Below are 27088 nucleotides of genomic sequence, written 5' to 3' on the forward strand. Positions count from 1 at the left end.
AAGTGCTTAATAAAGACCAACAAGCATAATGCAGAAACATAATATTTAAGATGTCTTTTGAAATTATAGTTCATAGTTAATAACTTAAACACAAGCAGAAGATAGATCATGGAATGCCATACGTAACCGTATTCCTTAACTGATTTCACACAATCTTATTCAGTTACAAGAAACATTCTTCTAACAGTCATATGAAGCACAAAACTCATTCCAACATAGATTCATTTGCTTCAGCGAGACGACAATATTACAGTATCAGCTGAAGCATATAGAAAGAAAACGACTAAATGTATATCATAACCTTAAACCAACGAGAAAGATGCAATTTGTTTTCACATCTTTGACAGCCCTCCCATCTTGTTAGGCTTAGTCCCAAAGTTAGCTTCCCTTAAACGCTGCTCCTGAAATTTCCTTTTAGCTTTAAAGAGGATATTATGTACTTCATCAAAGTGAGGACTTGTTGCAGCTTTTGTGGCCTCAATCCACCGAAGAACCTTCTTGTATGGGGTCAATATTCGAATTCTATCCTTCTCATCCAAAACCTAGTTGTACTCAAAGCTTTGTTAGATCCAGCACAAGGAAGATACTAATAGCTAAGAACAAAGAGAGCACAGATGCACAAAAGTTGTTTATCAGGTAACCCAGAATCAATAATATCAGAAAGAATTGAGTCACATATATAGTTACCTCGAGTTGCATGAGTTCACAAACCATGCTGAGGTCTGCTATAGAAGGTTGAAAGCCACCGACCAAGAAACATCCATCTCCACTGAGCCAGACGTCCTCTAGTTTTGACAGGGAATACAATAAAACTTTCTCTGCTTCAGCAGCTGCCTTGGGATCAAGTGGATAACCAAGAGCAGGTGCTAATACAGTATTTACAACATATGTCACTGCAACATAAGAAGAACACGAGCTTCAGGGAAAAAATCAGTAAAACTAAGCCACCAAATTTTTCTGCAGTCAACCATAGGTTATAATATATCATCTTTTTCTATCCAGAAGGTAGAAAAAAAAGATGCACTATGACTAGGAAAGTATGATTCAACAGTTTTGCTTATATGCCCTCAAGTTTTGTGGTGGGACCAGGAAAAAGGGTATGGGGAACAAAAAGTGTTGCAATATATTTTGGGGAGGTAAAAGATTAGATTTGTACACAATAATAAGAAATTACTAGATCCTTATGATATCATACACAATCCATTTACTTCTAATTCCCAATACATAAATGGGTTCGTCCCCGCTTAAGTCACCCTCAAGTATATCATTTTTTCATTTAGATTTTGATAAGATACACTGTTCTTGTTTCAAAGATAACTTCATAGAATATGACTTCGATTAGCACACTCTAGATTGATTTTGATCTTTGCATAACAAGAAATTGCATCAGTTATATTTCATGACATGAAATTCTCCCTAGGATTACTTTACCATCATAGTTGTAATGTTGATCATGGAAACTAGGAGATAATCCAAGACAATCTATATAAAATACAATTATGTAAAATGAAGTTCTCCGCAACATGCATTCATGTTTCCATGTGACAAACATGGAACTCATATGCCACATTGTTAAAGAACTCACAGACGTCTGCCTCTAGAATTAAATGTATAAGGCACCTGCACCATGTCGTAGATTAGAGTGATGCCAATCCAGTACCGAGTTAATTTTTGCTCTCCCATAAATATCAGCTGGATACCTGATAAATTAAAGAGATATAACCGTTAACAAAGATTCTCTGTGGGTGCATGTGTACGACTCTAAGTTGTGCAATAAGCATAAAATCAGAAGACCAAGGTCGTTTTTAGCGTCTTCTATCTACATTGTATTGCGACCTACATGTAGTTTAGATTCTGGTAAATGTATATCCCAGCAACAGGAATTCATTTGGACTAAATAAAAGTCTAGTAGTGAGAAACTCTGAATTCTCATGGTTAGTTTGAGTCTTATTATTTTCAGGTACTACATATTGAAACAGTTAAGTTCTGATATTTGAAACATCCCAAAGTGTTGATCAATAAAACAGAATAGTTCAGGAGGACTCCAGAAGGAAAAGAGGTGGTTATACTAACCAATGGTCAGCAATTCTGGGAAAGGCGGTAGCAAGGTAGATAAGAATTGCATGGCTGCCATAAATTAAGAAGATTAAATTATCAATTATTCAATAAAAACCAAATATTACAATAATAGGATCTAAAATATGAAGCAGAAAATATAAGCATCAAAAACAGGTGGAGCAAAATGGTAAATAAGCAATTAAACACAATAAAATCATTTGGCGGGGAAAAAAAAAACTGGATTGGGAAAAAATCAAAATAGATATTTTATCAGAGAATTCATATTCATTGATAGTTTCAGATATCACTCTCTATCATGTATAGATCATGAAATACTCAGAATCTGAGATTTAATTCACAAATTATAAGAAATATGATTTCATAAGCAATTAGTTACATTTCCGGTTTCCCATGCATGCAGAAAGTTTGAAGAATGAGTTGAATTGTCCATGACTTATGAATAATTGCGCTTGCAATATACTTTATATTCTTATTATATATGTTGATATTGATGACTAAATCTTAGTGAATACATCTAGAAAGAATCCATCTTCGTTGGACATAAGCTGATTCAGTTTGAGGCTTGAGTAGAAACTACCATGTAGTAACTAGAAATGTCAAATGCGTCACAGTTTCAGAGTCTCTTCCTTCCACAAAGATATAATTTAGATGCACTTGAAAACTACTGCCAAGATTCGGGGCTTAATATAAACAATTCTTTATTTATCTAACTTTTCGGTTTTAAGTTTTAACATAACAATTCATTCATACCCCCTCCCAATTTTTTTTTATAAAAAAAAAACAATAATCCTGGCATCAAGAACTTTACTTTCTTTCAGGGTGACAAGTACAACAGAGCATAAGTAGCAGCACCATCAACTTGGGCTAAAAGAAATGGCATTATTGGGTAATTACCTCTCAAAGAGATTGAAGGTTCCATGAGCAATAGCTGGAACTTTCTGCATAGGGTTAATTTCTGAAATCAAATGAAAAAGGGCAGAGATTCTATTTCTGTTAGTTTGTTATCTACCATTTAAAATTATAATCTCTCCCACCCTCCCTCTCTTTCACTGAATTTATTTTCCTCAGCTTATATGGAGAGTTGTAGAATAAACTAACGAAGCAAAAGTACATAAACCTTATATGAGATCAGATGAACAATCCACTGACCATGGCATACGTTGAGGATCACAATAGATAGAGATATGCACTCATTTCGAGTGTAATCTGCTTCAGTGTTCAAACTAACTGTAGTATTTGACGGATGGTTCTTTTCAATATTAGAATACACAAAATAAAAATCTGATAGGCAATATAATCCAAGAAACAAACGAATCCTACAGAAGAGCAAAGAAGTTGCACTTAATACATAAAACTTTTAGGGTTAAGGTGCAATTTCAACAACAAAGTTTACCCTAAGGGGCACTGGGCACCATAAAGTTTATTTGGGTGCAAAAATATACACAAAATTGTCAAAAGGGAGCATCTGGCATTATGCCATTAACGTCCATCAGTTTACCGTTACAGGGGCCCAGAAAGTCAGTTTTAAGGTGCATTTTTAACAACAAAGTTTGCATCAAGGGGCATTAGGCACCATGAAATTTACTTGAGTGTAAAAATATACATGAACTTTGTAAAAGGAAAAAAATAACAAAATTCTTCAACTTCCATAAACGTCCATTAATTTTATTCTTTTGGACCTCACCAAATGCTATATTTTCTCTCCATCAATTTTCACTTCCAAATCGATCCATCTTTCTCTCATCATAGTCAACACGCAGACTCTTTCTGTAATGTCGTTTTCTTAGCCTCCAAGCCTTTTATATGTATTTAAGTAAAACACATCTTTCCCTTCTAGGATATGAGGTTTATTGCTTGCATCCAAGTACTACCTCCAGTCCTTAATATATGATGCAATAGACTAATTTGAGGAGATTAAAAATAAATAAATAAATTACCTTAAAATATTATATTTATTGTTTTTTCTCCAAATTAATTTTCCTAGCTTGTAAACTAATATATAATTTAATGATGCATATAAATTTAGAGAGATCATGTACTATATGCTATTGCGTCAAATAAATAAATAATATAATATTTAAAGTAATTTATTTATTTATTTTAATCTCCTCAAATTAGTCCATTGTATCCTATATTAAGGACTGGAGGTAGTACTTGGATGCAAGCAATAAACCTTATATCCTAGAAGAGAAAGATGTGTTTTGCTTAAATACATATAAAAGGCTTGGAGGCTAAAAAAAAGACATTACAGAAAGAGTCTGCGTGTTGACTATGATGAGAGAAAGATGGATCGACTTGGAAGTGAAAATTGATGGAGATAAAATATAACATTTGGTGAGACCTAAAAGAATAAAATTAATAGACGTTTATGAAAGTTGAAGAATTTTGTTATTTTTTTTCTTTTACAAAGTTCATGTATATTTTTACACCCAAGTAAATTTCATGGTGCCTAATGCCCCTTGATGCAAACTTTGTTGTTAAAAATGCACCTTAAAACTGATTTTCTGGGTCTCTCTAACGGTAAACTAACGGACGTTAATGGCATGGTGCCAGATGCTCCCTTTTGATAACTTCATGTATATTTTTGGACCCAAATAAACTTTATGGTGCCCAGTGCTCCTTAGGATAAATTTTGTTGTTGAAATTGCACCTTAACCCAAACTTTTATAGTAGCCACGTGATATTTTAATCTTACTTTCTTAAGTATGTATTTTTAACGTAAAGATCCTTGTTTTTTCCCCACTTTGTCACTGTTGGTCAGCTTAATTGAATCTGCTATAAAAGCACCCAACCACAGCGGCAAATCTTCCCTTAAACCATGGGGACCAAATCTGATAAAAAGAAATTAGATAAATACCTTTGAATTGAGGGGATAATTGCTGACGTTTGGAAATATCTACTTTAATCTCGTCGAAGTCTAATCTGTTTAACCTATTCAACGAGTACCAAAATTTAAATTGAAGCAATACTCAGGTTCCAATTTCCAAAAACAGATGATAATGGTTAGAATGATCGTATAAATAATGCTTTTGACGGTAAAGAAGAACCTGCAGAAGAGAAGAACCGCTCGAGATGGCTGGGACATTCGATCTGCATAGACTTTAAGCCTCGTCATTATCCGCTTTCAGCTACGAAGATAATCAATAGAGCTTCTGTTACGGCATTGACCAATCAACTGCGAGACTTCAAACATGCAAGGATGCTGCTAAAGCACCGAACCAACGAGAGGATTTTTCTTTGCCCCTTTTTCCCGCGGGAGAGAATCCTCACTTTGGATGGAGGATGATGCAGATGACATCACCTGTACGGCTGCACCTGTTTTTTTTGGTCAAGTACGGCTGCACCTGTTTGAGCAGACGTAATAGGTGAAAATATAAAATTTAATGTTAACAATGGAGCATTTTTTCGCCAAGGATTAATAGGAGTTATTTACTTATTTTAGTTGGGAAAAATTAATACTGGGAAAAAAAGTTAGGAAAAATTAATGGGTATGTACATCTTATAATTTTATATTATTTTAAAAGAAAATTTTCTGGCTTTTCAATTTTTTTGTACTGTATAGTTTTTAACTGAGCTTTTATAATTTTCTTCATTATTTGTGTTGATCTCGCCATACACACAATTTCTTAATTTGTAAAAAAAAAAATTACATAAATAGCTAATGGAGTAATCCTTAATATACATTTATATTATTTTGATACGTAAATTTAAATAAAATCAAAATAAATAATAATACCGATTACAGGTAAATACAAAGAAACAATGATAAGCTATAATAATTTTTTATTGGGTTAATATAATTTTTGGGAGAAAAGACATAAAAATGACACCTGGATATTTAAATCCCTATTTGGTCAACTAAATAGTAAAAATTACCCTTTTAGCGCACATAACCAAATTGGGATTTTGAAATTTGTTAAAAAAAACCAAATTGCCTTTTATTTTTTTAAAAAAAAATTATCAAGCACCCTTACCAGCCAGCTAATGGTTGATGGCGCTATTGTTCAAGTGGGTCACTGGCCGATGACCGATTGCTAAAGTTTCGGCCATCAATAACTATTTTTTTGTTTTTTGATTATTTCAAATTTAGTAACGCGATTAATAAATTTGTTAAAACTATTGATGAGTTTGTTATAACAATTAACAATAGATTTTTTAGGAAACTCAAAAAGTGGTATTTTTACAATTTCAGTAACGTAGTTAGCTAGAACTGTAATTATATTAACAACTCTCATAATGCCATTAACCGTGTGATCTAAGAGCTTTTTGCACTTTGAGAAATTAGTCATGGCATAATTTTTCAAGTCTTGTAACGCAGTTAACAAGTTCGATATAGTAATTAGTAACAAGTTTTTCCATAAAATTCAAAAGTAGCATTTTTATAATTTTAGTAATACGCTTAACAAATCGTATAATAATATTAACAACTCTCATAATGTCATTAACAAAAAAAATTTCATGAATGTTGATGTTTTTAATATTATTTCTATATGAAGATTGTACAACAAAATTTTATATTTATTAGGCAATCACTATGGTTATGAGTTTTTAATATCATTACATAACTTGTTATGAGAGTTGTCAATAACATTATGAGAGTTGTTAATATAGTTACATGACTTATTAATGGTGTTATTAAAATTATAAAAATATCACTTTTTAAATTTTCTAAAAAACCTGCTGTTAACTATTATACCGGTCTTGTTAATAACTTTAAAGAACTTGTTAATTATGTTATTGAATTTGAAAAACTCCTCAAAAAATAGTTGTCAGCTGAAGTTGTAACAACCAGTCATTGCCCGGGATTGGCGGCCCACTTAAACTTTGGTGGCTGTCGCCGACACCAAAGCTCATGTGCTCAATTGGCGGGGCAATGAGGGTGCTTGATGGTTTTTGTTAAAAAAAATTAAAAGACAATTTGGTTTTTTTAGTAACTTCAAAATCCCAATTTGGTCATGTGTACTTAAAGGGGAATTTTCATGATTTAAGTGACCAAAAAGGAATTTCAATATTCAAGTGTCATTTTTCTATATTTTCCCCTAATTTTTAGTCCCTAAAATTTGGGCATGTTTTTGTTTTAGTTTCTTAAATTTTAAACCCATGATTTTAGTCACTTGAATATAGTCAATATTAAAATGTTAATCCTTGAAGATATAATGTTAAAATCTATTGAAGTGTCATAAATAGTGTTAAAGTGATTATGTAAACTAACCAGATAGCGTTTAGTTAGATCTTGTGTAGACAACAGATGATTAAAAAAAAAAAGTGTTCTCAAAATGCAGCTATCTAGTCCCCTTTTTCCCTTGCTGTTTGTTTGAAAAGTTGCTCACTAAGCTACATTTTGAGAACTCATCATTCTTTATATAATCATTCTTTACATTGTGTTTTAAGGACATATTCTTCTTCTTTGGTTGTCTAGATAGGATTCAACTAAATGTCATTTAGTGAGTTCACATCATGATTTTAACATTATTTACAACATTTTAGTAAATTCTAACATTATTGCACTTCTAGATACTAACATACTAAGACATATCAAATTCTAATAACTAAAACTATAGATTTGAAATTTGATGCACCAAAACGAAAATAAAAATGAACCCAAATTTCAAGGAATAAAAGTTATATTAATCCTTTTTTATTTGTATGTTGATAATAAATAAATTTTATTTCACAATTTTATTTTTAAATTTTTTATTTTTTATTTTGACAATTTAGATATCATTTAGCCGATACTAATTAATACGTTAGGTTATTATTTATAATTGAAGGATTGAATTAATCTTTCATTTTTGTTATGACTGAATTGGTGTCCTATTTGAGGAAAGATTTCTCTCACAAAATTTACATTTAAGATATATATAATATTGGATGATAACAGGAGCAAAGTCTCAATATTTAATTTAAATTTCTTTAAAGAATTTGAGTATTTGACGACAAAAATATATTCAGAAAAATAACTTTTGAAAAGATTCACATTATTAAATTCTCTTGTTTTTTTAAAATTCATTGTGTCACAAATATGAGATCTCACATTTCAAAATTCACGTTTAATTTCCTATGTGTCTCTGACTTCTGGTTAGTCACCTAACAAGCCTTATCTTGTCTATTTTGCTTTGTGCCACTGGGCTCACCTCTTTTGGCAAAGGTTCACACTCTTGAGGTTTCTTCACTCTTTGTAGCTTCTTTGACTCATGATGTCCTTCCTTTCCTCTTCTTTCCTCCTTTCCTTCCCTACCTTTCTCTCTTTTCCGCCGGATTTTTTTACTCACCTCTTCATCAGCTACTGCTTAGGCTCTGTTTGATTGGAAGGTTATTGAGGGGAGGGGAGGAGAGGAAATGAGATAAGTGTGTTTGGTTGGGAAAAATAGAGGGGAGGGGAGGGAAGAAATTTGTTTTTTAGTGCTCCCCTCTAAATTTGGGGTTTTTTAAAGAGGAGATAAATATTATGTTTAATATTGACTAAATTACCCCCACTAGCTTTTTAATATTTCAAGTTTGCCCCTATTATTAGAAACCCTTTTTCACTTTTTTCTCTTTTCGGCCACTAATAATATTTGATAATGATAATATAATATTTCTATCATGGCAATAATTTTTTTCGTAATATAATATGATAAGTATATGTTAATAGAGGGTGGTGTGTTATAATTATATAATATATACATATCATATATATTAACATATACATATCATAATATGCGTGTATTATAATTATATATCATGTTTATTATAATCTCAGATGAATTACAAAAATGCATATATATATTAATATATACATGTCATAACGTGTGTGTATTATAATTATATAATATATAAATATCATATATATTAATACACATGCATGTGTCTTATAATTATAAAATCAATGAGATAGAATGTTAAACTTTTTTATCATATTTTCTAATTGTTTTTAGTTTTATCATAATTTTTTATCATAGGTAATTGAGGTAATTGGTTTTTTTGAAATTGATAAATTAAGAAATAATAATTTTGATATAAATATTGTAATAAAAGAATAAAGTAGTCTAAATATAAAGATAAGAGCATATTTGTTAATTTATAATTACCTCCACTCCCATCTTCTTATGAACCAAACAAAAAATCTCCTTTTACTTCCCCTTCCCTCCAACCAAACAAAACCTATGACCTCCCTTTCCCTTCTCTCCCCTTCTTTTAATTAACCTCACCTCCCCTCCCTTTTACTGAACCAAACAAAGCCTTAAGCAAATTCATTATTCACTTTTTTGTTTAATTATTTATTATTGATTATTGATTGTTTTATTGATTAATTTGCATGTTAATTATTTAATTATTTCTTGTATTTATTGTTTAAATCAATTTCTTATTTGTTTTGCGCTGATAACTTAATTTAGTATCATATTATTGGTCATTTTTTACCAAGAACAATATTGGTCAATTTATTTATTTATTTATTACTAATTTATTTTATGATTTATTTATTTTATGTATGTAATTGTTGACCGACTACAGGAAAAAAATAATCCTCAAATTCTTATACTTTGCATCAATTTTGAATTAGATCCCTTGGTTTAATTTGTTTGAATCCTCATATTTCAATTTGTTAAACCTATTATTTCTTAGGACCCATTTGGTATAAAAACATTGATTAGAAAGAAAAGAAATGGACAAAAACTGAAAGGAAAGGAATGAAAAATTTCCGAACGAGATTCCGAGAACTTACTATGTATCGGAATTTAACATAGGTTGATGAAGAATATTATGTTTGGTTAGATGAAAATATGTTGAAATATTGAGTTATTTTACCATATCACCCTAAAAAAATAATATAACATTTTAAAATAAAAATATGCTTTTTAACCTTATAGAATAATAATATTATTAAAAAAATTCAGTAATTAAAAAAAATAAATGAATAAAAGTGTATTATAATTTAAATAAATGTGAATAATCAATATAAATATAAAATCACAATAGATATTAAATAATTAAAAAACAATTAAATAAAAAATTAAATAACAATATGGCAAAAAAATTAAATAACAAAATATAAATAAAGTAGAGAAGGTCAAACAAGGAATGAGAATACATCCGTCCACATGAGAAAAAGGAAGGAAATGTGAATTTTTAATGGATATACATTTCTTAATTTAAATTTGAATGGATGAAATGATCTATCATTGGAATTTCAAAAGCTTTCTAAGTTCACTTTCTAAAGCAACAAAATTTATTCAAAAACTCTTTATATTTTGAAATTTATTCTAAACATAGTAAACAAAGGTCACAAACTTTTTCAAAAGTAAAGTAACATTGCATAATTAAATTATTTAATCCATATAATTGAAAAACTTATTGAGTCTATATTTATACCGAACAACTTTCACTATAAAAATATTTACGATTTATGAGATATCACGATAAACATTAAGTAAAAATTCTAAAAAAATAACTTTAAAATTTTAAAATTTTAAATCAGGAATGACTACAAAAATGTATTGTCAGGTGCTTTTCAAATATTGTTAATTATTACTCCCTCCGTTCCTTATTATAAGAGACATTTAATGCTCATGGCATGTTCCTATATATAAGAGACACTTAAAAGTTGTCTCTACTTTTTTGTGTTGGTTTCCTATTTTACCCATATTTATTTTATCTCCAATTCACACTCTCTCTCCCTCCCATTTCTCTTTCTTTTAATAATTTAATTGTTCTCTCTCATGCTCTCTCTCCTTATTAATGAGGGCATTTTTGGGGAAAAAATTATACTTTTTACACATTGATTGTTCTTAACTAATTTTAACTGCTTTTTTGATCAATGTAATTTGGTTATTTGTCTCTTATAATAAGGAACGGAGGGAGTATTAGAGTGTAGTGAACAAAATTGATTTAAAATTTTAAAATTTAAATGTTATTTTTTTGGGATTCTCGCTAACATTAATCCAAAGGTCAAAGCTAAAACATTTTTTACCTTTGTTCACAATTTTAATAATAGCTATACAAATATAAAGAATTTTGAAATGGGTTTTACTTCACTGGAAACTAGATTTAAATAGCTTTTTAATGATGTATTCTCAATTTAGATTTAGATTGATAAAGTTATGTCTGATAAAGTTTAAGCTTTAATGTGTAAAGGCAATGAACAAGAAAATTCAAATTTGATGCAGGAAATTCCAATTTTTGTGCATCAAATTCGAATCAGCTCAAGAAATTTCCAATTTGAATTTGAATTTGCTCACTTCCTTGTTGTAGTTTAAAGCTTAACCATAGGTTTATTAATAAAACAAATTCCAATTCATGCATGATACATTCTGACTTTTGCACAAAATTTGAATTTTATTGTGTCTTACTTGGACACTACGTTTTTGATGCACTAAACAGAACAATTTTCAATTAAATGTAACTTTCTCAATTCAAATTCATATCGGGCAAATGACCTGTCCTCGAAATGAAAACAATTTTTTATTGAGGTAGATGTTGTTAAAAATCTTATGGAGTCTATTTTTATATATAACACGTTTTACTTCAACAATATTTATCATTTGTGAGATATCCTAATAACATTCATTCAAAAATATTCTAAACTTTACTCATAAAAGTTTCACTGATGTTGTTGCCAGGCCGAAGTTTGCAAATTCGCCCATGTATAAGAAAATTTGAGAAATTTTACAACGAAATGCTAGATGAATTCTAAATTTGATGATTGAGCCGAAGGGCTTATGGGTCAGGCTCGTCTCCCCTCTCCTTATCTACTCCTTTAGTAATATCTTTCTTTCTCTCAGTTATTCTGTTTATTTTAGTTGTATTAAGTGTTTTTTTTAATTTTTTAATATAATCCAATTCACCCCCTGGGTATTAGATAGAGTTAGAAAAACAGGCCAAGCTTATTAGGTCAGCTCGTTTAAACTCGTTTAAATTGAGTACCGAACTTGTGATTTGAAACCTCTAGAAGTAAGACCAGCACTGTAGGGCCAAAAGTTAAATGGCCTGGCCCATTTAAGCCCACTATTTTATTTTACTTTTTCTTTTAATTAATATTATTATTGTATTATTCCTTTTTTTTATCCCCAGAAAGAAAATCTTAGAAACAAAAGAAGCAAAACACTTATAATAATCTTGAGATGAAATCGAAATTGTGGTTTTAGGTTAGAGATTAAGCAATTATAAATAGAGGGACAATTTTTTTACCAAAATTATGTTAATAATTATTCTACCACAGCTCCCTTTCTAAATTTTTTTTTAATACAAAACTTATGAGAATTAAAGTGAAAACGAGAGTAGGAGTGTGTGTGAAAATATACGATTTTATTTGAACTTTTAATCAAATAATGGGATGGGGTGTTGTGTATGAGTATGAGCACTAGAAATTAATAGTTGTAGAGCACTAATCAAAATTTAAATGCTAATAATCTAATTTGTGATTGTGATTAGCAATAATTGAAAGGACAATACCATTCTGTTTAATTATTTTCTTTAATAAAAATCTGGTTAGGCCAGAAATAAAATTTTTGCAAGTCTTATTCATTTATCAAATAGATGCACGCCTTATAGATATAAAAGCCTCCATGAATTGATGAATCGTGTTTGTTGTTAGATAATTAAATATTGCTAAATTGTTGATAATGTTTGTGTCTATAACTTAATTTTAATAATTTTATATTTTTAATTAGAAATTTTATTGTTTTATGTCCATTTCTTTAAAAATATATGAAAAAAATAGTATTTTTTGCTTAACGGGCTTAAAGCCTATGGGCCAACCCTTTAGGGCCTAGCCAGCCCATTTTTCCAGCACTATTATTAAAGCAGGTCTCTTAGAAAGGACTTAATTGTCTTACGAGAAGTTCAAATGACAGGTTTTGGTGAATATCCTTACTTTTACTCCTCATAGCATGCATTCGGAAGCGAAATAGATAAGTAGAATTGTTACTTAAGCTCAAAAATTTTAGAACTTTTCATTAAGGTCCTTGGGTATTGTTCATGCAGAAATTTTAGATTACAGGTCTAATTTTGAAAATTCATAACCAATTCTATAAAAATCATATGAGGTTTCTCTAAATTTGTAATCGAAGCTCTTTTAATGTTCTACTAAGAAAAAATATGAAACTGGAGTTATCCTTGACCAATTCATACAGTTTATTTGTTAAACTTTACTGTTCATTTGGTCAATTTTGAAACTTTCAGATTCTCTACTTCAACTTCTAAAATTCGTATCTCCTAATATACACATTCAATTAAGGCAAACTACCTATGCTTTTAAAGATTGATATGTGCACTATATGACCACCAAATTTCATGATTAGATTCAACCACTGCTAGGTCAATCTGGAGCTTGAAATTCACTGCTCTAGGACTTATGTTTTATCTTTTATTAGCTTGTTATTTTTAATTCTTCCTTAATTCAAGCATGCATAAACTAGCCTTATGGTTTCCCATTTATTCTTATACTTTAAATTACATGCCATTAGCATCATATATCACCATATTACATCACATTTCATATTAGGTATGTCTACAAAATAATTACATTATTAGTGAATTCAAGCATCACATTGTAACACATAGAAATTCTCCACCTTCTTTGCTTCCATCTTCTTGCCCTTCTTCATGCATGCTTTCTCCTCATCATTAGACCTACTATGGTTGGTTAAGGGAGGGGTGAGATTGAAAAAAATCCCAATAGCAAACAATACTATCAATATATGCGCTCAGAGGATTAGAGCACGTGGCTACGAACCACGGTGTTGGGGGTTCGAATCCCTCCTCGCCCCAAGTGTATGATATGCTTCCTTGATTATCTTTATGTCAATTTAGTGATCTAACCTTATGCTCAATGTCTCATACTACATGCATGGCCATAAAATCATCAAGAGATAGAATGTACATGATTTATACATAGCTCATATCATCACAATTAGCATCATGCAAATCAATACAAGTATAAATATTAAGCACATAAGATAGGTAAGTTCACTATCTTGTACCATAAGTTTTCCTCTTGCTTTTCCTTTGACTCACTTGACTTTCCAACCATGTGGGCTTTCGGTCAACATTATTTCCCATACTTGAACATTTCAATTAGCAGCACTACTTTGGATGACCTTAGATTCAAGAAGATCAAATTTGGAATTTTTGCTTCGCAAGTACTGCTCATTCGGTATTTCCAGAATCTTTACTCAACTTTGAAAATCCATAATTAATTCCAAAAAAAATTCAAACTGAGTGGTTCCAAGTCTTACTGAAAGCTCCTTAAGTACTCTTTAAAAAAAATAGTTTCAGGAACTAATTCGATGTGAAATAGTGCCAGAATTGTATGAAAATTTCTACTGTTCCAATGGTAAAAAACTGTTTCTAGATTTTAAACCCTAACTTTGAAAAATTACCATAATTCGTACACATATCCAAAATAAGTGTTCTACCTATGGATTTAAAGATTATGAAGTGTACTTTAATCAAGCCAAATTCCAAAGTTAGATATAAACATGAACTTAATCAAATAGGTATCAAGATAGGTGCTAGAATCATCACATACCTTAGGCTTGAAGCTTGAATCTTGTTCCTTCTTCTTGGCCTTCACCCCATGTTTTTCTTTTTATTTTTCTCTCTAATTTTTTACAGATTTTTCTCTCTATAAGTGCTTGCCAAAATGCTCTTCTAAGGGGGGTATTTATAGCCAAAATTATGATAAGGGTTGCCAACTTTACCCTTGATAAAATGTGACAATTCCAAAGGCTACTTGTCCAAACCTTAAGTCTTCCTCCACAAGAACTTGCCAAGTGTCCTCATGACATCATCAAACTTCTTTCTTGCCTCTCCATGCCATGTGGCAAAATCTCATGGAAAGGAAAGGAGAAGATTAGATCTTGACCCTTAGATCAAACTTGAACTCCAATTTTCTTCCTAATTTACTTGGCTCATATTTATACAGATTTCTTAATTGCCTTCTAGAGCTCAAAAAATTCTTTTGTCTACTTCCTAAACTTTATTTAATTATAGGAAAATTCTTCTAATTTTCTTGGGTCATAACTCTTCCTTTAACTTTCTTTTTGAATTTCCTGTAAAATGCCTCTTAGGGCATAACTAGACTTTATATTTTATTAAAGCCACTTTGTTGGCCTTTTGGGGATGTGACTAATTTTATAAACTTCTTTGACATCTTAAATATTTATTCCCCATTTTTACGTACATTTTTCAGGCCTCCTCATGACTCAAATAATTACACCTAAATAATTACCTCAAACTAAGCTATTACAGTAAAAATTCTATTAAAGTTACTGTAGGGGTATTTTCATCATTTATCTTTGTCAAAAGGTCTCTATACACTGTTTCTCATTTTCTAGGATTTTTTTTGAATTTTCTGTATATTTTTCATAATTACCCATATTGGCCCGTAACTTCATGAAATTACAGCTTTGCCCCTGCTTGGGCTCAACCTCATGAATCATCACTTTGAGGCCTGCACATCAATATTAGGCCTACACCTAATCTATTTTCTCTTTCTGAACCCTTGAGACTCTTTTGGAGCCCTTGACATTATTTACACTTTTGCCCCTAGAAACTTTCTCACTTTGCAGTTTAGTCCCTATTCCCGTTCTAACTTTCTTTCACATCTCTGGGACTTCTACTCAAAGGGGCTTGGTAGCCTACCTTTTTTAGGCTACTAAAAATTGGGATGTGATAGTGTACTACCCCAAGAAAGTTTCAAAACTAAGCCACTAAGCTTTAACGGAGAGAACTTCATGTTCTGAGAGATAACAATGAAGATTTTCATTAAAGACTCAGAATATAGTCTTGGATGTGATTGAGAAAGGAAACTATGTTCCTATGAAATAAAAAAATGGACAACATGTTCTAAAGTCTCTAAGTGAATTCAATGATAAAGATAAAAGGTTGATCTTGCTTAATGACAAAGCTATTATTATACTCACATGTGCTCTAAGTTAAAAAAAAGTACTTCTGAGTATCGAGTATGGAGATAGTCAAAGAAATATGGAAATCTCTCAAGATTAGATTCTCATAACAAAGTAGAATCAATACTCTAACTACAAAGTTTGAGTTATTATGGATGAAGGATGGAATGACCATCTGAGATATGAAAGTCAAATTTTCATACATAATTAATCATCTGAATGCTCTTAGAATGAAATATAGTCAATAAGACCAAGTGAAGAAAATGCTCAATGGTCTCACTAAAGAATAGGAACCAAAACTAACTACTATCTAGGAAACCAAGAGAGAATCTATTCATTCAGTAACTACTCTCTTTGGAAGTCTTACAGAATACAAGAGCAAGTAAAGATACAAAAAGGAGATGAACGAAAAAACAAAGGGAATTGCTCTTATATCTCAAGAAAGTAAAGAAGAAGATGAGGACAATTTGGAAGATGATGAAATGGGCTTCCTCATAAAAAGGTTGAAAAATTTCTACAGAAATAGAGCTAGGAAGAAATTCCAGTTGAGAAAAAAATGCTTCAACCTTCAGAAAGAAGTCAAAGATAAGATAATTTGCTTTGAATGCAACAACCCAGGGAATATCAAGATGGATTGTCTTATCCTTTCTAAAGGAAAGGACAAGGACAAGAAAAAGGAAAGATTTAGAAAGAAGAAAGCATATGTTTCATCGATTTGGGGAGATAGTTCATTAGAAAGTGAAGATAGCGTTGAAGAAGAAATAACCAATATTTGTCTCATTGCCCAAGGAAAAGAAAAATCAGAGATAGAGGAGGTAAACAATTTTGACCCTACCTATGATGAATTGTAACATGAGTATGATGCTCTATATTCTGAATTTGTGAAAGTAGTCAAGGAGTTAGTAAGCTCCAAAAAGAAAATCAAAACCTTTGAAGAACAACTTCAACAAAAGGTAGAAGCTGCACAATCTTGTGCAAAGTCTGAAAACTCAGAGAAGAACATAAAGTTAATCAAAACTCTCAAAAGGTTCACTAAATGTAATGAAATATTGAAAGTAATACTTAGAGCTCAAAGGCGTATATCAAACAAATCTAGATTAGGGTATGATCCTGCATTGGACAAGAGAAATGGAAAGAAGAAGAGTAGTGAAAAATCCTACCTTGATTTCTTGAAACATTCAGTTCATGCTTCTAATTATTTTGCTCATTGTTCATATTGTAACTATAAGGGTCATACTGCATCTTCTTGTCATCATAAGAGGAAAGAGGCTTACGGGATATTGAAGTAGGTACCTAAAGGTACTTATGTACAAAAGAATATTCATACTAACTTAAAAGGACCCAAGAAGGTATGGGTACCTAAAACTTGATTTTCTTTAATGTAGACTTGTGTAAAAGCGTCCAAGATAAGTAAATGGTACATTAATAATGGATGCTCAAGACATATGATTAGGAATAATGAAAAATTTTCCAATCTCAAACTTAAAGATAGAGGAAAAGTTAGTTTTGGTGGAAAATAATCAAGAATGGATGCTAGGGGCAACAATGGAATGAAACTAGAAGATGTGTATTACATGAAAGGACTCTGTCACAACTTGCTCAGTATAAAAATTGGGTAATCTTTGACTCAGAGGAATGCATGATGATCAACAAAGATGATCTCAAGTTAGTCAAAGAAGAATTAAAGACAAAGCTAAGAGCAACAACAGATGGTAATTGCCACATTATTACAATTGATTCTAACGTCTCAGATAACTAGTTTATAAGTCAAAGTGAGGAAAGTTGGTTATGGGGCAAGCGACTTGCTCATGTCAATATAAACCAAGTACCCAAGCTTGTTAAAAATGATTTAGTAATCCAGTAATGAAAATTAAAATTTGAGAATAATGTTGTTTGTGATGCTTGTCAAAGAGGAAAAGAAATAAGTCCTCTTTTAAATAAAAAAGTAGTCTCAATAGAGATTTAGTTGGTCTTGCCAGAGTCAAGAGTTTTGAAGGATTGGTTTTTTCTTGTTTTCACGCTTCCAATATGTTTAGAATGAAGAATTATATAAGATAAACCTAAGGAACAAGTCTTGGAAGCATTGGAATCAAAATTAGAAATTTAGATGAAAAAGAGGAAGTGTTTCGGCCTAGGGGGTTCAAGAGGAAGGAAGATGAATTTCATAATTTTCAGCTCCTATTTGGATTCTACATAAAAAATTATGTAGGATTGGCCTAAGAGAATAAGTTATAAGTTGATGGAAACAAAACTCAAAAATTAAAGAAAAAGATATTAAGGGTTCTATTCAATTTAAACATTGAGTTTTGTTATGATATGGAATGTAATGGTTATGCCCTTTTGTTGGATAGGCTTTGATATTTGTGAAGGAAGGAGCCAAGAACAAGAAGAGAGAGTTAAGGTTCACTTCACTTGAGGTAGCAAGATTTAATTAACTTTGTTGTTAACATTGCATTGTTGTTATATTTATGTTATTGCCATTGGATGGTTGAGCTATATGAATGTTTATGTATGACTTGTGGTTGCTCCTTGCCATGTTATGCCTTGGCTATTGCATGTTAGAGTTTCACAATGTATGAGTTAGTTTTAGTTCCCTAACAATGGCTTTTAGTAAAGTTGTGTGATAATGATGCTTGTTAATGCTTAGTTGAATTTATCTTGATATTGAGATTTCTATGAAATCTCATTCCTTTCAAATTGACCATGATACAAGTACGGGCAGAGGCATTTTGAAGAGGGAAGAGCATAATGGAAGAATAGCTTCATATTTTTACATTCCATGGCATGAATTTGATATATGTATGTAATGATGTTGGAAATTGTTACCTATGGAGCTGTAAAATTTAATAAATGTTTGAAATAGTTGCCGTATGAATTTGGCCATGAGATTTTGTATGCTTAAAATACACATCTTGAGCTTTAATTCTATGGGTAATTCACTAGAATTGGAGATGTGTGTGAATTATGGTGATTTTTCAAAATCAGTGTTTTAAACCTGGAAGACAGTTTTGATCATATGAACAGTGTAAATTCCGTACAATGATGACACTGTTCCACAATGAGTTAGCCCCTGAAAGTATTTTTCTCATATAGATCTCTTTGAAAGCTTTCATTAGGACTTGGAACCATCTCATTTTAATTTTTCTAGAATTAGTTATGAATTTTCAAAATTAGCTAAAAAAAATCTGGATTTACCAAATGAACAGTACCCGAGAAAGCAAAAATTCCAGATTTGTTTTCTTGCGCTGTAAGCCATCCAATGTGGTTCTAATTGACGTAAAATGATCTCAAATATGGTCTATAGCTAAGGGATGACATTTTTGGTATCAGAGCAGACGTTTTGGCACAGGATATAATACTCTATTTAGTAGGATTTATGAATTATTTGTGTCAATTATGGGTAAATTGACATGTGAATTGAGTTTGAGTAGGATGGTTAATAGTGTGCACTTAGACTCTACTGTGAATCATGGGGACATCCCAAATCTGAACTATTCGCTAGTAGATGGTGAAGAGCATGCTATGGAGTGGGTAGTTCATGTAAGCTTAGGTCATTCCTTAAAGGATTCTAATGATGTTGACCCTAGAGCCGTGTCCCTAACTGTGTGGCTACTACAAGAGACGGAGGAACCACAAGTAAGAATAGAGGCCCAGTTAAGGGATATGATGGACTATTTTGGAAGGTATCTTAAAGAAGAATGGTGCCCAACTATGATTTCCTACCTAGGATACTTCCAACAAGTACGCTGTTACTATCAGGCCTTGTGCCGAAGTGGATCTTGATTGACTGATGAACAGTGGGTTAGGACTATCATTTCAACTCTTCCCAGTACCCTAGGATGGGTTCGAGAGATAACCAAGTTAGAGTGCTTGGGTCTAGAAGAAGTAGAAGAATAGTTGAGCTGAGAGAGCTTGACTAAGTATGAGTCAAAATCAAAAGACTCTCCCAAAGAGTAATGGTTGAGAGAATAGTGAGCCAATCAGGGGTATGAGTTAGTGTCCTAGTAGGGAACCGAGTGGCAACTTAAACCTTAAGTAATCAATGTGACCTCGATAGAGGCAAGGTAACAGGACAAGATGTTTGAGGTTTTTCAAATCCCTAAATAGAGGTAGAAACCCCCAAGGGATAGTAAACAAAGAGGGATAGAGATTAGATGATATTGAATGAAAAATTGATGATAAGTGAGGTGCCTGGCCTAAACACAACATAGCAAGGTGATTGAATATTCGCTGTGTGATGTGATCAGTATATGATGATCAATACATCACCATAGAAATGATTGGTCAAAAGGTAAAGAAAGTTAGAAATAGTAGGGTTAGGCAAGATCCCTCTTAAGGATAGAGTTGAACATAAATAGATGAGAATGTAAAAACTGATGGTTGCACTGGGAACTGATTTATAAAAAGAGATAAGTAAGTTCCCAATGATGCTTAGAGCCTGATTATGCTTATATACTTGATAATGTTGGGGACTAAATAGTATTCTTTTGTGTCCCTAACGTATCTATGAGAAGTGCAATCGTAGCACTCAGGCTAATAGGGAATCTAAGAGATGAGATCCTTATAGACAAATGCCACTACCAAAGATGATCAAATAAGTCAGGTTGAAAGGCTCCTTTTTATAAGGATATAGTGCCTTGATAGAAATTGAATATTCTTGGCCATAGAATGTCTCTCAAATTAGGACGTGGTTCTCTGACGCAAAGTTAACACTGCTCTACTGAGAGCAAGCTGTCCTCTAAAGAAAACGAAGGGAAACAGTTACGATGGGGTTGACAATATTATAAAGGTAACAGCACGTCCTCCTGGAGTAGTAGAGTTGACATCGTACCTATGAAAGTGTTATGTCCTCCATCAAGGCAGGGAAAGTGGTTGAGTTGACATGTTCTGGTGTGAGCAATATGTAACATTCCATTTTTTTTATCTTATTATAGGATTTAGATTATATGGGTGAGATTAATTCATAATATTTAATATTAAAGCTTATTGAATAAATTGTAAATCATAATTTCTGTTATATACATATAAATCATATATATAAAAAAATTTTATTATTATTTTTATTAAAAAAATATTAATATATATATATATAGAAAAAGGCAAGTGGGTGGCACGTGGGCCACCCACTACCAGCGGGAGGAAGGCGAGGGGGTGTAAGCCCCCGTTAGACTGTGGCTTTCAAAAAAAAAAATATTGAAAATTAGAATGATATAGTGGGTCACGTGACCCACTATTAATCCCTTCCCTTCGTCCGCTTTTCCCCCTCTTCTCCTTCGTTGTTTTCCTCTGGTCTGCGTCCTCGCCGCGCTGCGACAGTGAGTGGGTGTGAGAGGTAGTTTGAGTGTGTGAGAAAGGAAGGACTCTACTTGGATACATGTAAGATATTTAGGTGAGCTATTTTCATCCTACTATTTTTTATTTAGCTTTTTCTTTTTATTTCTGTATGTTTATGGCTGAAAATAAAGTTTATTAGGGTATGTTAGTTTTTTTAATTTTTAAGGTTTCTAACTCATTTTGATGATATTAATGGAGCTTATGGGGTTAGAATAGAAGCCTTATGACTTAGATTTTTAGTTGATGGTTGATTTGAGGCAATGTGAGTTAGGGATTGGTTGGGAAATTGTGATTTGTATTAATGATGATATTAATTTCAAAATTTATCTCTTAGTTGAGTTCACTTGAGGTTATATTGAGGATCCAATGCTTAAATTTTGAGGATTGTTGTTGAAATAGTAATGTTGATGATTCTTGGAGAGACTTTAATTAGTGGAAGTTGGGTGTTTGGAGGAAATTGAGGAAAATATTCTAAGTTATTGATTCTAATGAGTGGGAAATGATTAATGGAAGAAGGGAATATGATTTTAATAATGATTGAAGGCATAGTTGATATATGGTTATTTTTCTAAGAGTTAAAGTAAGCACTTTTTGGAGATTTTTAGATGATTTGAAGGAAATATTCTTATTAATAATGTGAATGAGAGAAATAGAGTTGGGAAGTATTAGGAATTGTCACTTGGAAGAATAGATGAATTATTATTTTTCCTAAGGATAAATTTTTAGATAAGCCAATTATAGGGATTTAGTTAATAAACTATTTTAATGCTATATTAATTAGTCTTTTTATATTAATATATGTTTATCAATTTATTATTGTAGAGTGAGCTTGGTTTGGGCTCTTGGGTCTTGAATCCTCCTACTTTTAGTTCTTGTGTCAAGAACTTGAGGTAACCACTTTCTAATTTACCTTGTATGCTTGTTGATGTGATTATAAGCATGTGTTGATATTATGAATGTTCTCAATATGTGTTATGGTGGTTTTTGTATGAAAAGTAAATTATATATCTGTATCAAGATTTATGTTTTGATAAATTTATTAGTTAAGTGGGCATGAATTATTTCATCTTATGAATATCTTGTTGATATTGAATAAATTTGATTATTGAATATGAGAATACTTTATGGATATGAAATTGTGTGGAATTGGATGGTTGGATTGGGCTGTGTTGGTTGTGCTGAAATGTAGTTGTGGGAGGTCTGATTATTTATACCACGTGGTATAGCCGCCACTTGGCGCCCAGTGGTTGGCATTAACATTCTTAGGGCCCTCGGTATCACCCTTCCTTTGGCCGGGTCAAGGGTCAGCCCAAGGGACATGACACCTTTCCATATTCCAAGGAAAGGGAACCCATGGTCCGATATGAGCTCTGTAACTTTTGGCCGAGTTACACCTCATTATTGGAGAGCTTGGTGCAGTCTTGTAAAAGAGATTAATCCTGTTATGTGTGAATAGCCCATGGGTTCTGTCAGAGGTTACAAGGAGGTTATAAGGATGGTTGATGAAGTCCTATGTATGCAAGTTACTTTTTGAATTATTATATATTGTTTTCTGTAAAGATGTTTAACTTATATGTTATTGGAAATTGTACTTTGCCAGCTTAGCTATCTTGTAATCACTCCCTGGATACCTGTTGAATTGGAATTGTGGTTACTGGGTCAATTTGACTCACCCCGTGGTTATTTAACATTTTTCAGGCAAGGGTTCAGGTTTTGGTCCCAAGGGGAAGGTGTTCGAGGCTTGAGTTTTCCTTTCCACTCAGTATAGCCTCTATTTTGATATACATGATTTGACTGATGTATATTGCCAAACTTTAGGGCCTTTTTGTTTTAGTTAACATTATCATAGCCTTTCCGCTGCATTCTAGACTTGTACTATTGGGCGGAGCCCTTTTTGGACATATGTGATGGTTATTTTGATTGCACTTGTTAATGGGCAGCAGTGGTAGTTGTTTTGGTGGACTTCAAATGCCCTAGTCCTTTTACAATTGGTCTTAATTGTATTTGAGATTCTAGAGTATTGCTGATGCATTTGATATATACATGAAAAATCAAATGTTGATCCTTTCTTATTTGATTAACTATCTTTACTATTCTAGAACAGTAGCTACTACTCTGTTAAAGATTTGGTTTGTTATTGTCTATGGTAGATTTCTATTTGATTAGGGTTGTCCTTCCTACCATGGTTAGCCTTTTAAAGTAATTATCCTTTTGAAAAGGTTTATTTACCTTGAATTACGGGGGTTGTTACACAATATGTCCTCCCACAGGAAAAAGTAACAGCTACTGAGCAAAGCTTGCGGAGTTAACCTTACCCTAATAAGAGCAAAACTGGCTAAGAGTGATGAAAGGATAGAATATTTGAGAAGATGATAAAAATGATTTTACAAGACCTCTACCTGTAAGATGAGAAAGAGAATTTGTAAGGCATGACAAATTGGCATGGATATGATAACAAGTCTAGAAGGCCATAGAGGTAAATTAATGGTCCAGAGAATTATAAGGGCTCGATGAAAGGGAAATGGCCTGAGATAGCTAAAGGTTAAGAGAAAAGGAAAGGAAGGAAAGATGAATGATTCCGGAGTTGACGGAAAGGATTGAGTAAGGCCTAAAAAGGCAGTACTAGCGTCTGTGATCAGTCTTGGGGAATAATCAGTCAAGTTACTAGCTGAGGGTAGGTGGCTTATTCTTTAACTCAGTCCACTGATCTAAAGGCTCCCAAATGGTGGAACATGGCTTGAGTAGAATGTGAAAGAATCCAGGGTCACAATGGATCCTAAAGAGGCTTACAGTAGAGCACAATGGCTCCCAAGGTTGTAGTAGACCAAGCCTAAGGGAAAGTTGCTGAGCTATAAGGGTAGTATCTCTCTGGGGCATGAGAATGAGATGACCAGGGATAAGTTTAAGATAGGGAAACCTCCTCAGGTTGGTCTCTAGTATAGAGAGAGTACCCTTAACTTTTTCCACAGATACCATTATTATTGATTAGATTAAGCTCAATTCTGTTCTAGTCAATGAAGGAAAGTGAGGAAAGTAAGAACTAAAGGAACTAAGAGCAGTAAGTCTTGAACAGTATGTATTCAAACAAGCTATATATGAAATAAGAATGTGAAAGAAAGGAGATAAGCCTTTACGGTAAAGATGAGAACTTTTAGAGAAGGGGAGCTGAAGAAGCAGATAGAAGAACTTTTAGAGAAGGGGTTTATTAGACCTAATGTTTCACCATGGGGTGCTCCAGTACTCTTTGTCAAGAAAAAGGATGGTAGTCTTCGGTTATGTATAGACTACAGAGAGTTGAATAAGATTACCATCAAGAACAAATATCCACTTCCGAGAATTGATGACTTGTTAGACCAGTTAGCTGGTGCTACCGTGTTCTCTAAGATTAATCTGAGGTTGGTTATCATCAACTCAAGATCAAGTCTAATGATGTTGCAAAGATGGCATTTAGAACATGATATGGGCATTATGAATTCCTTGTGATGCCATTAGGATTGACCAGTGCACCTACTATATTCATGGATTGTATGAATAGAATCTTTCAACCTTACCTAGATTAGTTTGTCGCAGTCTTTATTGATGATATTCTAATGTACTCAAAATCTTCAGAAGAACATGAAAGCTATTTGAAGATTGTCCTGAATACCCTGAAGAAGAAGTAACTATATGCCAAGCTCAGTAAGTGTGAGTTCTGGCTACACAAAGTCCATTTTCTTGGCCATATGATATCTAAAGAAGATGTATCAGTTGACCCTAACAATGTAGATGTTGTTCTAAGCTAGGAACGACCAAAGTCAGTTACTGAGATCAAAAGTTTCCTTGGACTGGCAGGGTATTACAGAAGATTCATTAAGGACTTTTCTCAAATTGCCCTTCTGCTGACCAAGCTCACTAGAAAGAATTAATCCTTCTTGTGGGATGAGAAATGTGAAACCAGATTTTAGGAGCTAAAGAAGAGGCTCACTTTTACTTCTGTGCTAATTATTCCTGATCCTACCTAGACTTATGTAGTCTATACATACACCAGTAAGCAAGAATTGGAATGTGTGCTTATGCAGCAAGGTCGAGTAGTAGCTTATGCTTCATAACAGCTGAAATCCCATGAGGAGAATTACCCAACGCATGATCTTGAGCTGGCAGCAATAGTTTATGCTCTTAAAATATGGAGACACTATCTTTATGGTGCAACGGTAGAAGTACATTGTAACCATAAGAGCCTCAAGTATCTGTAAGACGAGAAAGAGTTGAATATAAGGCAATGTAGATGGATGGAACTGCTAAAAGATTATGATTTCCAGATTAAGTACCATCTTGGTAAGGTGAATGTAGTAGTAGATGCATTGAGTCGTAAGACAGTACAGATAGCATCCTTAATGATTAGAGAGCAGAAACTGTTAGAGGACTTTAGAGATTGGAGTTCTTTGTATTAGATGCAGGTAGTCGATGATAGAAGTGGTAAGGTGCAATTTACAGCTTTGCTCTACGATCAAATTAGGGAAGCTCAGTAGCAAGATCGATTGGCAGAAATATTCAAAGCCAAGCTACTAAAAGGAGAAACTAGAAATTTTGAAATTTCTCACGGGGGATTACTGAAGTTTAGAGGAAGAATGTATGTCCCTCAAGCAACCGATTTGAGAGAAAGAATTCTAGACGAAGCACATAAGAGCAGGTATACCCTTTATCCAAGAATGACCAAGATGTAGCACGATATGAAAGAAGTTTTCTGGTGGCCTGGAATGGAGAAAGATATTACAGAGTATGCGTCAAAGTGTCTTACCTGCCAAAAGGTAAAAGCAGATCATCAGAAGCCTGCTGGACAGCTACAACCCTTAGACATTCCAGGATGGAAATGATATAGCAAATCCATGGACTTCATTATAGGGCTACCACTTAGGTCCTCGAAGCATGATGCTATATGGGTGATAGTTGATAGACTCACGAAGTCAACTCATTTCCTTACAGTAAATGTCAAAGATCCTCCTCAAAAGTTGGCAAAGCTATACATTAAGGAAGTAGTAAGATTACATGGTGTCCCTAGTAGCATCATATCTGACAAAGACCCGAGATTCACCTCGAAGTTTTATAGATCTCCGCAGAAAGAAATGGACACTACTTTCAAATTTAGTACAGCATACCATCCGCAGATAGATGGCTAGATAGAACGATCAATCTAAACTTTGGAGGATATGCTACAAGCATGTGTGCTAGACTTTAGAGGAAACTGGGATATATACCTCCCATTAGTAGAATTTGCTTAAAATAACAGTTACCATTCTAGTATTTAGATGACTCCATATGAAGCCTTATATGGCAGGAAGTATAGATCTTCTTTGTGCTGGACAGAACTCAGTGAGAGATGGATGTATGGTCCAGATTTAGTGGATCAGACCTCGAGACAAATTGAGATTATCAGGCAGAGGCTCTTAACGGCTCGAAGTAGACAAAAAAGTTACACAGATATTAGGAGAAGGCTGTTAGAGTTTGAGGCTGGAGATCATGTATTTCTCAAGGTGTCTCCAACCACAGGAGTAAGTCGGTCTATTAAGACAAAGATGCTGAATTCAAAGCACATCAGACCATTCCAAATCCTCTCAAAAGTCAGTCCAGTAGCCTATAAATTGGCCCTTCGCCCAAACTTGAGTTAGACACACGATGTTTTTTATGTTTCCCAATTGAAGAAGTACCATCCAGACCCAACGCATATTGTGGAATACGATGATATTACACTTCAAGACAACCTGTCTTTTGAAGTGGAACCAGATCGAATTATTGATTGGAAGGTCAAATAG

The 27088-nt window shown here is 32.8% G+C and overlaps 2 protein-coding genes across 2 annotated transcripts; one reads left to right on the forward strand and one right to left on the reverse strand.

Moving 5' to 3' along the window:
- Positions 1-80: 80 nt before the first annotated feature.
- Positions 81-5381, reverse strand: LOC114761891 (glutathione S-transferase T1). The gene is made up of 7 exons (XM_028951341.1): positions 5127-5381; positions 4937-5010; positions 2974-3034; positions 2074-2127; positions 1621-1700; positions 688-893; positions 81-542 (listed from the first exon to the last, which is right to left on the reverse strand). The coding sequence occupies exons 1-7, from the start codon at positions 5192-5194 to the stop codon at positions 333-335; spliced, it is 753 nt and encodes a 250-aa protein (XP_028807174.1). The 5' UTR covers positions 5195-5381; the 3' UTR covers positions 81-332.
- A 19059-nt stretch (positions 5382-24440) lies between these two features.
- LOC114761878 (uncharacterized) lies at positions 24441-27088 on the forward strand. The gene is made up of 3 exons (XM_028951331.1): positions 24441-24694; positions 26614-26827; positions 26978-27088. Exons 1-3 carry the CDS (start codon positions 24441-24443, stop codon positions 27086-27088), a joined length of 579 nt encoding a protein of 192 aa, XP_028807164.1.

The sequence above is a fragment of the Neltuma alba genome, unplaced genomic scaffold, assembly GCF_004799145.2.
Source record: "Neltuma alba isolate B1F8T4 unplaced genomic scaffold, ASM479914v2 tig00011146_pilon, whole genome shotgun sequence".
Classification (NCBI taxonomy): Eukaryota; Viridiplantae; Streptophyta; class Magnoliopsida; order Fabales; family Fabaceae; genus Neltuma; species Neltuma alba.